The sequence below is a fragment of the Desmodus rotundus genome, chromosome 3 (genome assembly GCF_022682495.2).
Source record: "Desmodus rotundus isolate HL8 chromosome 3, HLdesRot8A.1, whole genome shotgun sequence".
NCBI classification, from domain to species: domain Eukaryota; kingdom Metazoa; phylum Chordata; class Mammalia; order Chiroptera; family Phyllostomidae; genus Desmodus; species Desmodus rotundus.
This window is the reverse complement of record NC_071389.1, coordinates 40,041,224-40,054,168: the sequence shown is the minus strand read 5'-3', so window position 1 is coordinate 40,054,168 and position 12,945 is coordinate 40,041,224. Positions and strand designations below refer to the sequence as shown.

At 34.8% G+C, this 12,945-nt stretch overlaps 1 protein-coding gene across 4 annotated transcripts in view; it reads left to right on the top strand.

Annotated features, from left to right (window-relative positions):
- MYSM1 (Myb like, SWIRM and MPN domains 1) overlaps window positions 1-12,945 on the top strand; it is a 36,509-nt gene that overhangs the window by 12,190 nt on the left and 11,374 nt on the right. For all 4 annotated transcript variants that reach the window (XM_071220933.1, XM_024571047.3, XM_045204222.2 and 1 more), the window contains 6 exons: window positions 2,106-2,204; window positions 2,719-3,491; window positions 6,858-6,988; window positions 8,125-8,228; window positions 9,676-9,753; window positions 10,611-10,699. In XM_071220933.1, coding sequence (XP_071077034.1) covers window positions 2,106-2,204; window positions 2,719-3,491; window positions 6,858-6,988; window positions 8,125-8,228; window positions 9,676-9,753; window positions 10,611-10,699 — 1,274 coding nt within the window. The remainder of the gene's footprint in view (window positions 1-2,105; window positions 2,205-2,718; window positions 3,492-6,857; window positions 6,989-8,124; window positions 8,229-9,675; window positions 9,754-10,610; window positions 10,700-12,945) is intronic.

Here is a 12,945-nt window from a genome sequence, read left to right as displayed (position 1 = left end):
CTGAGAGTTTTACGTCTTACTGAGATTTTTCTCCTGTGCTATTAGGCAGTCTGTTGCATGATTATCATTTACATAATATAACAAACTAACCAGCCATTTATTTAAGATTTCTGACAACTTTGGTGTTTTGCCCCTTACTGAAGACCATATCTATATGCACCAATGCAAGTGTGTTGTGCATTTTTAGGTTATTATTGTTGACATTGGTAGTGGTTACAGGAGATACATCTGCATGATTCAGAATTCAAAAGGAACCTGAAGTCATAGGGTGTTAAGTCTAACTTGTTTCTCAACCTTTAGTTCTCTATGCCTGAGGCAACCATTTTCATCTGTTTTTTGTGTATCCTTCCAGAGATATTTATCCCTGTATAAGCAAATGGGTATTTATTTGTATACGTGTGTAGATATCTATTTATATACATAAACAAATATTTTAAACTTAGAATGTTTTCCCATAAACATACATGGAACTATTGGTTGTATTTTACCCTTTTCGACCTTTTGATGTAATGTGCTAATAGACTGATTTTCTCAGGTTTGAGAGAAGATAATTACGTGGTACTGAATGATGAAGGAAGAGTTTTCCTTCCCTTTTTGGGGCATAGGGCTTTCCCTTTGCTCTGTTTTAAAATTGATGAATGTTTTCTTTGCTCCTCTTGTTAGTGTCCCCTTCCTAAGTTTCATAGTGGCCGAGCCTTTGCAATCCCTGCTGGTCATACTTTATCAGGATCTTTCCTGTCTCCAAAAGTGTTCGATACTGTCAAGTTGCCTATTTGATTTTTTCCCAAAGTAAAGATAACTAATTCTTCAATAAGTTGATCTCTACTAGGTGTTAGTTAAGAGAGATATAAATAATTAATTTATACTTGCTATAACTTTCCCAGAAGCACTTTCAGTTTTAAGAAATTTTCCATATATCACATTTTCTAAGGAATACCAGAAGTAATTGTATAAATGAAGGTTTATCATTTGGATCAGATCTTTGAAGATGATTTGCTACAACAGATTGTAACTGCCTGGCCTGTAAATTTGCTCTGAGATCAACTTCGCTGAGTTGTAGCAGGGTTTTTTTGTTTGTTTTTCACAGCTTTAAGAATTCTAAAAAATTAGAATTTTTGAGCAACTTTGGGAAGTAGAGCATATCTTGTGTTAGAGATGTTATAAAGGAGGTTTATGTATGTATCAACTGATAAACTGGATACCTAAAAATCCCTTTTCACTATAAAATTATATGTATTCCTTTCTGTATTTCACAAGAGCTCCCTCAGGTTCTTAGTTGTTTCTCATCGAAGCTTCAGTGTTGGCAGGTGGACAGCCTTCAGCAGTAGAGGTGTGTGGGGAGGTGTTGGTTGCAGGTCACTTCATTTGTGATTCACTCTTTTTTTTTCATTTATCCTCACATGAGGACATGCTTATTGATTTTACAGAGAGGGGGAAAAAAGTCAATCAGATGTCTCTCAGACATGCCTAGACAGGGGACCGGGCCTGTAACCTAGGCATGTGCCCTGACCCAACAGGGAATAGAACACGTAACCTTTTGGTTTATGAGATGACGCCCCAACCAACTGAGCCACACTGGCCAGGGCAATGTGATTCACTCTTCTGTCAGTTCACTGTTATATCTGTGTAATTATAGTATCTGCTGTGGTACCCATAATGGATATTGTAACAAATGGAATCTGGGTAAAAAGGTGTTTTTAAGTGAGTCTCAGAACATACTCAGTTGATGGTATAAATGGAAAGTGCAACCTGCCTCCCTTTCAAACATTCTTTTAAATTATCTTAAGATAATATTAAGATTTAGAACATCATAATATGAATACATATGGTTAGGAATACAAAAAGTGATGTATCTTTATTTAGCTATGAAAAGAAAACTAATTTCAAAACCATTTTGGTCAGTGTCCATAAGTCCAGATTCCAAAGGAGGAATGTAGGCTTTGATTTTTAAGAGTCTTAGCTGTGTATGAGGCTTCACTGTGTGCTTTAGAAAATAAAGATGAGGTATTCCTTTAGTTTGCTTTTATTTTTTTAATGTGGCAGTTGCTTAGAATATTAACAACTAAGTTCAACAGAAACAGAATGTATTTTCCATTTTGATACAGGCTAAATTTGGCCGAAGGTGGACAAAAATTGCAAAGCTAATTGGAAGTCGCACTGTTTTACAAGTGAAGAGCTATGCCAGACAGTACTTTAAAAATAAGGTGAGCAGAATATAACTATCCTTAATAATAATATTTTAAGTAAATAAAATTAGTAAGACAAAGTAGTTTTTAATTCAGGCATTAAAGTCTTAATGTTAAAGTTTTTATGTTTAAAGTAAGTAAATAAAATTAGTAAGACAAAGTAGTTTTTAATTCAGGCATTAAAGTCTTAATGTTAAAGTTTTTATGTTTAAAGTATTTTATACCCATAAAGCACTTTACAGATATTTATCTTCAAAACTCTCAAAGCATATCTTTAGTGTTGTGAGTATTCCAATGAAACAGGTATTATGTTATTCTACCTAATTTCATACAGTTAAATAGAAGAACAAAATAGTAACTGCCCTTTTAAAATGTAGTAGTAAATACTTTAAAGAAAAATACCGTAAAGGTACAATGTACCAAGGACATTTACTCAGTTTAATAACATTGTATTTATCTTACTTTTTCTGCCAATGATTAAATTTTAAAATTTTAATATTATGTATGGGGTTTTATCTTGATTTTTAATAAGGTAAAATTAGATGGTCCAGAGAAGAAAACACCAAATCAGAAGAACAGCGGTGATCTTCAGACTCAAAGTGAAGATGAAAGCACACTGCCATGGGCACCGTCAGGTTTAAGGGGCCGTGCTGATCCCAACTTGAATGCTGTAAAAATTGAGAAGTTGTCTGATGATGAAGAAGTAGACATCACAGATGAAGCAGATGAGATGACTTCTCAAGCACCCCAGGAGAACCCTAGCAGTGATCTCTTATTCGACATCCCTAATAGTAAAAGTCATAAAGCCTGCCAAGGAGAATTTATCACCTCTGCCACTCAGGACGATTCCATTTCTAAATCTTCCAAAGAGTATCTTCAGAATTTAAAGCATGGTGAGGTGGAAACACTTTCAAACTCAGGAATTACAGTTTGCACTGAAAAACAAAGCACCAGTGACAAGAAATCAGTGGAATTAAATGATCAGAAATCTAATAAACAGGTAAAAAGCTGTGATAAGCACGATGGAAATGGAACAGTAGATGATACCGGGCTGTTGCCTTCTCCAGAGCCTTGTGAAGTTCACAGAGATTTGAGTGATAATGAAGTGCTTTTTCAGTCCTACTGCCAAGTGGAGGAGGAGCACCATGAGGAAGAAGAGCTTAAGCCACCAGAGCAAGAAGTAGAAATAGATAGAAATATTATTCAAGAAGAAGAAAAACAAGCAATTCCTGAGTTTTTTGAGGGGCGCCAAGCTAAAACACCAGAACGCTATTTGAAAATTAGGAATTACATTTTGGATCAGTGGTAAGGAAAAACTATATTATAGATGCCGTTTTAAAACCTGTGGTACACTAGAATATTTAAATTAGGCTTATGCAGAATTTAGTATTTTACAATGCTAATGATCCAGAGAGCTTTAACATAATATATTTCAATGGGCAAGACTTAAAATTTCTCGTAGTGGAACTTTTGTGGAAAGCTTCGGTGAACACTGTCATCTATAGCTATCTTAGTCCATCTCCTTGTTCACTATGAGTGTTTGGGCCTGGAAGGGAAAGGGATAGATGATTGTCTTAAAGAGCACTTTCTTAGGACAAAGAGTTAGGAAGACACAGAAAGCACTACTGTTTGGGAAAGAGGGCCAACATGTTTTCTAGTTTATCCCATACTTTGAAGTACAAAGAAAGAAAACTGAAGGAAGGATGGTGTCATTAAATGTGGCTAGATTGCAAAAACCATTCTCCTAAGTAGTTCCCTTAAATGCTCTCAACTTTGAACCTCTGGCGTAATCTGTTCATTCCTTCGTCCAGCTTCATCAGGAAACAGGAATTTTCTGATATGTGAACTTCACCCTCTAAATTGTCAGTACTAACTTAAATTGTCTAGTGAGGGATGGGGAACAAACCAAAAAACTTTCCACCTTGTTAGCCTAAGTGCTCTGAAAACAATTTGAATTTTTCATAATAGTTTAAAGCATCATTAAACATTCATAATCGTTACTGCTTCAGAATTGTGTAGGGCCATCCTACAGAGGGCTTCTGCCGTAACCTAGGAAGATTACCAAAGAAAAACAAGGTTTGGTAATTCGGTAACCTTCATTTTGCCCACACAATATTAAGTGATTTGGCTTTTAAGGGTAGCTGTACTCTAAAAGAAAGATTTTTATTCTTGATCTTGCAGACGGTTGAGGTTGCTAAAAGAACAAGTTCTGGGTACGGGCAGTGTCAAAGTAAAGAATACTTGCAGAGAACAACTGACATTGGCATAGTGCTTTACAGTTTACAGAAAGCTTTTCTATATCATCATATTCCTAAAATAAAACAGGCAGGTGGTGTTTTCTGTCTTTGATTCTGAGGTCAGGAGTGGCTTAGGGACTGCCTTTGAATAAACAACCAGCCACTGACAGGCTTCAGTGCAAGTCATGACTCTACAAATCACTCCATTATTCCATATTACCTAATTCACACTGTTAAAACAGATAAATTAAATTAGTCCTATAGTGGTATCTAACTTTGATTTTGGAAATAGAAGGATGAATGGCCAAATGCAGGACCCTTCAGGTGAAAGGGATTTCCAGAGTCTATATAATCTTGATCCATTATTTTCACACTTCCCTGTCAGGGCCTTGACCTAGACTTTTCTTTCTGCCTTGGATGTTTTCCCCTCCAGATCTTGGTGAATCTTGCTTCCTCTGCTCAAGGGGAATTAGAGGCCTTCTCTGACCACCCTATCTAAAATAGCTCACATATCTCCTTTCTCTCATTCCTTTACCCTGCTTTTAATTTATCTTAATAGAACTTATTACCACTGAAAATATTACATTTTTATTTGTGTATTGTCTTTCCCTTGATTCCCCAATGATAATGCAGGCTCCTCGAAAGTAGATTGTTTTTGTCTTTATCGTTAAGACCCTAATGCTTAGAACAATGCTTGGATACAGAAGGCACTCTGTTTGTTAGGGAGAAAAGATTGAATGAATGAGTCATCATTATGTCATGAATAGATATTTTGAGAGGCCTTACCATTTGTTCAGCTCTATACTAGATTACTAGGTACTGCTTAAAACTTTTTGATTTGGATAATCGTTAATGACTTCCGTTTTTAGACTCCTACGGTTTTTTGGTAGTCAGTTATACCATGCTCATTTCTACTTTCTTACCTTCATTTGTGAAGTTTGTTTTGTTTGCTTTCAAAACATTCAAAATCTCATCTTTTCATTGGAATTTTTGAAACTCTCCCACATCACAAGCTACTTTTTACTTTCCCTAAAGTTCTATAGAATTTATGATTTCAAATTTGGATTCTGCTTAGAGAAGCCTTCCCTAAATACCCTATTTAAAATAGTTTCTGCTTATTTGTCTCACTGTATCAACTAATCCTTTTTTCTTCCTAGCATTTATTTCTACCTGACAATACAATAGATACTATTCATTAATTTCTTGACTGTCTCCCCCATTAGAATGTAAGGTCAGGAACCTTATACTATTCATCTCTGTATCCTTAGTGCCTAGAACAATGCCTGATGCAGAGGATGCAAAATAAATATTTGTAAGATAAAATAAAGATTGAATAACAAATACCTATATTATATGATTTATCTGAATACTTGGTTTGTAATCCTATCACTTCCTTTTTATTTTATTTTTTTAAGGCTTTGTTTATTTTTAGATGAAGGGAGGGAGAAAAAGACAGAAGCATCAGTGCGTTCTTGCCTCTCCTGCACCCCCTCCTGGGGACTTGGCCTGCAACCCAGGCATGTGCCCTAGACTGGGAATTGAACTGGTGATGACCCTTTGGTTTGCAGGCCGGCAATCTACTGAGCTACACCAACCAGGGCTCACTTCCTTAAGTGCCTTAATGTCTCTGACCTTTTTGTTTCTTATTACTAAAATGAGACTAGTAAAACCTGTTTTGTAGGGTTGTTGTAAGGATTAAGGATGTGTAACTCTTGGTACAGCATCTGGCATAAGCACTTAGTAATTAAGTTTTGTATTACTTTTAAATTATATTGTACCATCTAGCAGGGTACATTAAATAATATACAGTAAATATGTGTTTTATATAAACCTCTTATTTCATAACTTTTGGGTATTTCTTGATTCCTTTGGAATCTCCTATAATATCTAGTTCTATTTTCTACTGAGAGTTAGCACTTAATATTTATTGACGTAATGATTAAAAACTAATATAAAACTTTCAAGGATTTATAAGGTATTTTACAATGAAAACATAGTGTCCAACAAAGTAAAAGTCTTTCATTCTGCCTATGAACCTAAGTGATATATTAAAAATTTGAAAGGTCTAATACCAAATGCTTTCAATATATTATCATAGTGCCTTTTTTATTCAAATATTGAGGCTTGAATTTGGATCTGTAGATAAATAAGCTTCTAACTCCTGGGATAACTGGAATTTATTGAATTTAATATTGGGGAAGAAATAATACTTGTAAAATTGCACTGTTCTTGTAAGTTATTGTATCATTTAAAGATTTTATTTCAGGAAAAATGTACACTTGGGTATTATGTATTAGTATTGTATTTACTACACATTTACAGATTGCGAGGGGGTGAATTTTTAAGATATTTCAAATATTGAAAGTTTTTCCCAGAAATCTTTTTTTCATGTTTTAATTTATCCAAAATAATTGTACTTCCATCTCTTAATTAGGGAGATATGCAAACCGAAATACTTAAATAAGACCTCAGTACGTCCTGGCCTGAAGAACTGTGGGGATGTTAATTGTATTGGACGGATTCATACATACCTCGAATTGATAGGAGCAATCAATTTTGGATGTGGTAAAAATAAAAACCCAACAACATCTTTTACTTGACATTTTTATCCTTACAGCACCCATGAATTTCTTGATGTTAGAATTCAGGTAGACTTAGGTATATAGAGAGAGTTTCAGAGAGATTCTATAACATTTTGGAATAAATGTATTAAGGTTTTGCTGTAAAACATTTTATTGATTAAACTATATTTCCCTTTGACTTACATACAGTGAAAATTGGTGGTATAATTTTAAAGGAAATATATGCAGTCTTAAGAAGTAGGAATAATTTAAGAATGCAGTTCTTTATCAAGTAAAAATAAAACTATCTTATGAAAACTAATGATAGCCCATTTAATTTGCAAATATTGTATTCATACTAGAAATGCTGTCTAGCAGTGCTTAAATAAAGGAAATAATTTATGAGCCTCTACGTTTAAATGTAATAAAAATGCCAAAACATTTTTCATGGAAGAAAGTTTTTTCACCCTAGTTTTTCTCAAATATAAAAGGTGATGAATATGTATATTTTTAAATGTATTGTACCCTTTTATTAGCATGACACAAACCTTTTGAAGAAAGATAATGCCATAGTTGCAAAGTGATAAGGTAATTAGAACCTTGCAACCCATGGTTTGAGAAGAGTATTCTGTAGTCTGTGTCTATGCAAAGACAACGAACCAGAAAACTTCCTGTCGGAGATGACTTGATTTTATGTAGAGGTAGATAAAATTTACAGTTTGCCCTGAGGTCTTTGTTTTAGTGTCTTTGTTTGCCCAAAGCATTTTATATTGGTGCTGGCTTTTCAGGAAAACTAAGGTGTTATAACTTCATCAGCCACCAAAAGAAAAATGAAATCATATTTTCTGTGTTAGACTTCCAAAGTTAGCAAAGTGGAGTTAATCAAAAATTAAACAAATTACCCACTTCCTAATCACATCTTATTGAGATTTCTTTATAATAAATAATAGGATTACTTTTATGTGAGAACTAAGTGGCATATAAAATGTGTGATTGTGGAACAGGATAGAATCATAGACGCTCTGGTATAAAGAAACTTAGAAATTGGCTCACAATGTATAGTCAGTGTAGATGTGTCTTCCTATTTAACAAATGAATTCTTAAAAATTAGATTGTTTTGTTTTTTCTGAATTCCAACAGAACAGGCTATATATAACAGGCCACATCCAGTTGACAAAGTACGAGTCAGAGACAGAAAAGATACAGTGGAAGCATACCAACTTGCCCAGCGTCTGCAGTCCATGGTAAGCAGTCACCTCTCGCCCGAAATGATTTCTCCACATTACTCCTTACCCTGCTCAGTAAGATGTATCTACTTCTCTTCATCTGTTTGACAAATGGCCATTTAGTGGAAGAACATACTGTCTCTTGTATTTTACTTTGCCATTCACTTTTCTGGTTTCCGTTCAACTTCACATAGGTTTATAAGGCAAACAAACCAAAAATGTCCTCAAAATTCACTGGCAACCCTTACAGAGAAGTGTAATATTTAGCTAAAATGGCCTGAGGCTGCTTGATTTTGATTTCTAAATGTAACATTTTTTTAACTATACAGTTAGGTTCTTTTTTTTTCTCTTTTTAGTTATTTTTTAAAATTTTTAAGATAAGGTTCAGCTTTTTGGAATAGCCAAAATATTTTAGCTTTTATTGTTTTAATTCTTGAGGTTAGTGAGTTTTATAATAATTTAAATTTCATGAATCTTATTTTTTAAAAGTGATCCAACAAGTCTCCTAAAAGGCAGAGTCATGTTGTGAACCAGTGAATAAAATAGGTTAAATCGGTAATAGGTGGGATGAAGTATAGATGATAGAATGGATATCTTTCTCGGAGTGTTAGGGCTGTAAGCCATTTCTCCCTAGATAAGCTTTTTAAAAATTATATCTTATTGATTGTGCTATTACAGTTGTCCTGACTTTTCCCCTTTGCCCCCTTCCACCCAGCAGCCCCACTCCCTCAGGCAGTCCCCCCACCTTTGTTCATGTGCACGTGTCATGGGTGTAAGTTCCTCGGCTGCTCCCTTTCCTGTGCTGTACTGTACGTCCCCATGGCTATTCTGGAACTGCCTGTTTGTACTTCTTACTAGCTACGCTTTAAGAAAGGGTGTTTTCAAATACAGTTGGTGGAGATGGTGCTAGTCAGACAGTGCCCTCTGACAGCTAGTCCATTTAAGGGCTTAGAACTGAGGTTTGCAAAACTGGATGTTAGTAATGCTGTTATCCAGCTATGTAATTTTTTACTGTTTGTGCTAACTAAGCAATCTTTTCCTTTCTAAGGCTGAGATGTAACTATTTTGCTTCTAGTTGTCGATAGTTTACCTCTTGCTGTATATCTTTCAAGTTTTCTACTACAAGTTAATGAATAGGAAGTCATCTTCTTGGTGGTTCTTTCTGGTCTTAAAAATGTTTTTTGTCTGAGTGTTTTATCTCCTAAATGGTGAAAAGAAATGAAAATTAAAGATATCCAAGTAGAATACTGAAAATAATCACTGATTTTTTTCTGAGCAGAGTGCTAGTTATTGAACATAAATTAATGAAATAAAATTTAGTCCGGCACTGCTGATCAGGGATTAACATTATTTAAAGGGAGATATTGTTTTTTAGAAAATTATCATTTTGATTTTGTGTATTAATGTGTTGTGATTTCTCCGAGTTAATCTCATTACGTTTTGCTTTATTTTAATCTCATCATAGCGCACAAGGAGACGTAGGGTCCGAGACCCATGGGGAAATTGGTGTGATGCAAAAGACTTAGAAGGACAAACGTTTGAGGTAAGTTTGACCTTTTTAAATGGCTCATGAATGAAAGTTGTTTTGTCAATATATATTTGTATAACCTAATGTCACAAAGATTACACTTTTTGAACATGAATACATATATATTTCTCATTTCCATATGAATTGTCTTATCCAGAAGTCATTAATAAACAGCAAAGTAGAAGGCATTGGTGGTCAGTTAACTAGGAGTTTTCAGGACTCTTAGTTGACTCATTTTTAGAACTCTGATTATCTGTTTCTGCATTGTGTTCTCTAGCTCAAGAATATCGTCAAGGGTGCCAGGAAGTTGGTATACCCAGTTCATTTCAGTAAACATTGTTGAGTAACATTCTGATACACCCATTAAGATAATTGTTCCAAACATTAGACATAATACAAATATTGAAGTATTATTTCCACAAATAAACACTGTGGTCCTAAAAAGAAAATAGGTAGTGAATGTGTGTGTAACACATATACCCACATGCATTCTACATATATAATTTGTTTGTGAACCATTCGTATGGTAGATGGTGTCATGAGCAAGGGAGCATCCCCAAAAGGAGCTACTCATGCGTATTTGCGTCTTTACACAATTCTAGGTTTATTTTAGGGGAGACCTCCCCAATAAGCCAATAGAGGAGTCACACGCAAGTAAAACACAGAGAGGGGTTATACACATAGAGTCGAGCAGAGTGAGTGCCTATCACCAAGTCCTAGTCACCGACGGCGTCCGCAGGTGGAGACATACCTGTCAACTTCGTCTTGTTCTCACACGCCCTTAAATGTGGTTTTAAAGGAGTATTTTTATTAATTCTACTTATTAGTTTTTGGTTGATGGAGTTTTGATCAACTGGTGTTTTATATTTTAGCATCTTTCTGCTGAGGAGTTGGCAAGAAGAAGAGAAGAGGAAAAATGCAAACCTATTAAATCTTCAAAAGTGCAAAGACCAACAAAAAGGTATAATTAACATAATATAAATGTGATCATTTAACTTATCACAAATGATTAGAAAATGTATGGAAAAATATTTGAAAAAGCTTGCATTATAATCTTTACATTAAGTTTAAGAATACAGGTAAAGTTTTTTATTTCACCGATTATGAATTTGGGATATCTTGAGCACAAGTTTTAAATTTTTTCAGGTTCGGTGAATATAGGAGCTAAGCTGTGTTGCACAAGGGCCTCATTTATGACAGATGGTCATTTAGTATAACTCAGGCATTATGAACAGGTAGCCTCATGAAATGACTTGGTTCTCTCTTGGAGTGGTGCTGATTGTTAGCAAAGTGTTTTTTTGTTCTTTTATAATCCAAAATTTATAACTTGTAACATTAAGGGACACAGAGTAAGTTCCATGCTTTGATTTTCTAGACCCCTCACTTTGTACAGATGCCCCCTTAAATGAACTGTAGTTTTGTCAGTGCCCTAAAACAAGAAGTCCAAGAGTGCCGCTAGGTTATCTTCAAAGGAAAGAGCCTTAATACTTGTCAGTTATATCCACGGGTGAGTTACTTAAAGCCTATATAAGCCGTAGGTCCCCATTTATAAAATAACTATGACAGCTAACACTGTTAGCTGTGGTTTCAGCACTTCACATTATTGACTCATTCAATCCTCATACCAACTCTATGCAGCAGTTAGTAGTATCATTCCCATTGTATAGCTGAGGAAACAGAGGCATGGAGAGTTTGAGTGACTTGTGAGTGGTGGGGCTGTGATTTAAACCCAGCCATTAAGGCTTAAGCATTCATACTCCTAACCATTACACTACAGTACAATACTGTGCCTCCTTAAAATAAAAATTACAAGTTAGAGTTGTGGTAATAAATTAAATGAGATAAACTATGTAAAAAATATATTCATCCATACGCTAGGACTCCTCATCTAGTATCAAGACATTGGATTTTCTCCATCTAAATGTGAGTCTTACATTTATTGTGATTTTTCAAGTTATCGTTTCAGTTTGTCAGGATCTTTTTGAGTCCAGATCCACTTTTCTTACATAATATCTTCCATAGCTTTGAATCATCAATCAACATGTCAGTAAGTTCGCTTTCTCCACCAGTGAACACTAATTAAAATGTTTCGCTGAGATAAATGTAAACCTCAGACATTATTATTCAGTCAGCTGAGCACTATTACAATGTAAGCAGATATCTTGCTTTCATTTAGATAAAATGTATTCGAATCTTTGTGAGTCTACTAGTTTAGCATGTCCTTCCTATCAAAGATGAAATTTAGGTCTACTTATGACTTATATTTTCATTTTCATATACTTATATGAACCCATTATTATTCTGAGTAGTCACCTCTTCATTTGCTAAAGGCTTATTAATCAGCTATTTTAAAATCTTAATTAGAATTTTTCTAATATGCAACATCTGATTCCTCTGTTTCTAAAATCTGCTTACGTTGTGTGTTGAAACAAGCCCCATAGTTGCCTGTGCCAGGGCCTCCAGTAATCTTCCCATCGGGCAGCTCGGCATCGGCAGTGGGTTCACGTCACGGTTCGTCAGTGCTCTGGGGTGCGTGTGCTCTCTTACTATTCGCTCGTCTCTCCTGGCCTTTAGTTTCTTTTTATTCGTGTTGGTAAAGCACTTTCTAATTTGAATAATCTTCTTTAGTCAACAAATGTTTTTTTGAATGCCTACAATATGTCAGGCACTGTTCTAGGCCTTTGGAATGTAGTAGTCAACAAATAAGGTGTGTGTTCTTCCGGAGCTATCAGTCCCAGGTAGAACAGGAACTAAATTGTTCTGCTCTTTTTCAGTTGTGTTAACATAAGTATAATCCTTGTTTGTTTGTTTTCTCTGAACATAGCCTTAAAAAGCTTTTTATTCTTACTATATCCCTCAAACCTCCATTCTTTACTGGTCATAGCTTTTCTAACATTTCTTGTAGATGTATTTACATGTGCTTTGGTATCTAGACTTGCTTAGGTGGCCCTATTCCCATCTTTTATTTTTGTTTTTTTCATTTTAAAATATGACTTTATTATAGAACTTTCTGTATAGATTAATTTCTTTAGCAGAACCGTTTGTCATTTCTTCATTCAACAAATATTTATTGAGTCCCTACTCAATGCTGACCATATTATTGTACTGACAGAAATATTTTCAAGAAACTTCCATCTTTCTTGACATTTCTTTCAGGTCTTATGTCAGAGAATCAGTTGCATCTTCATTGAACTTTCTGAAATCTGC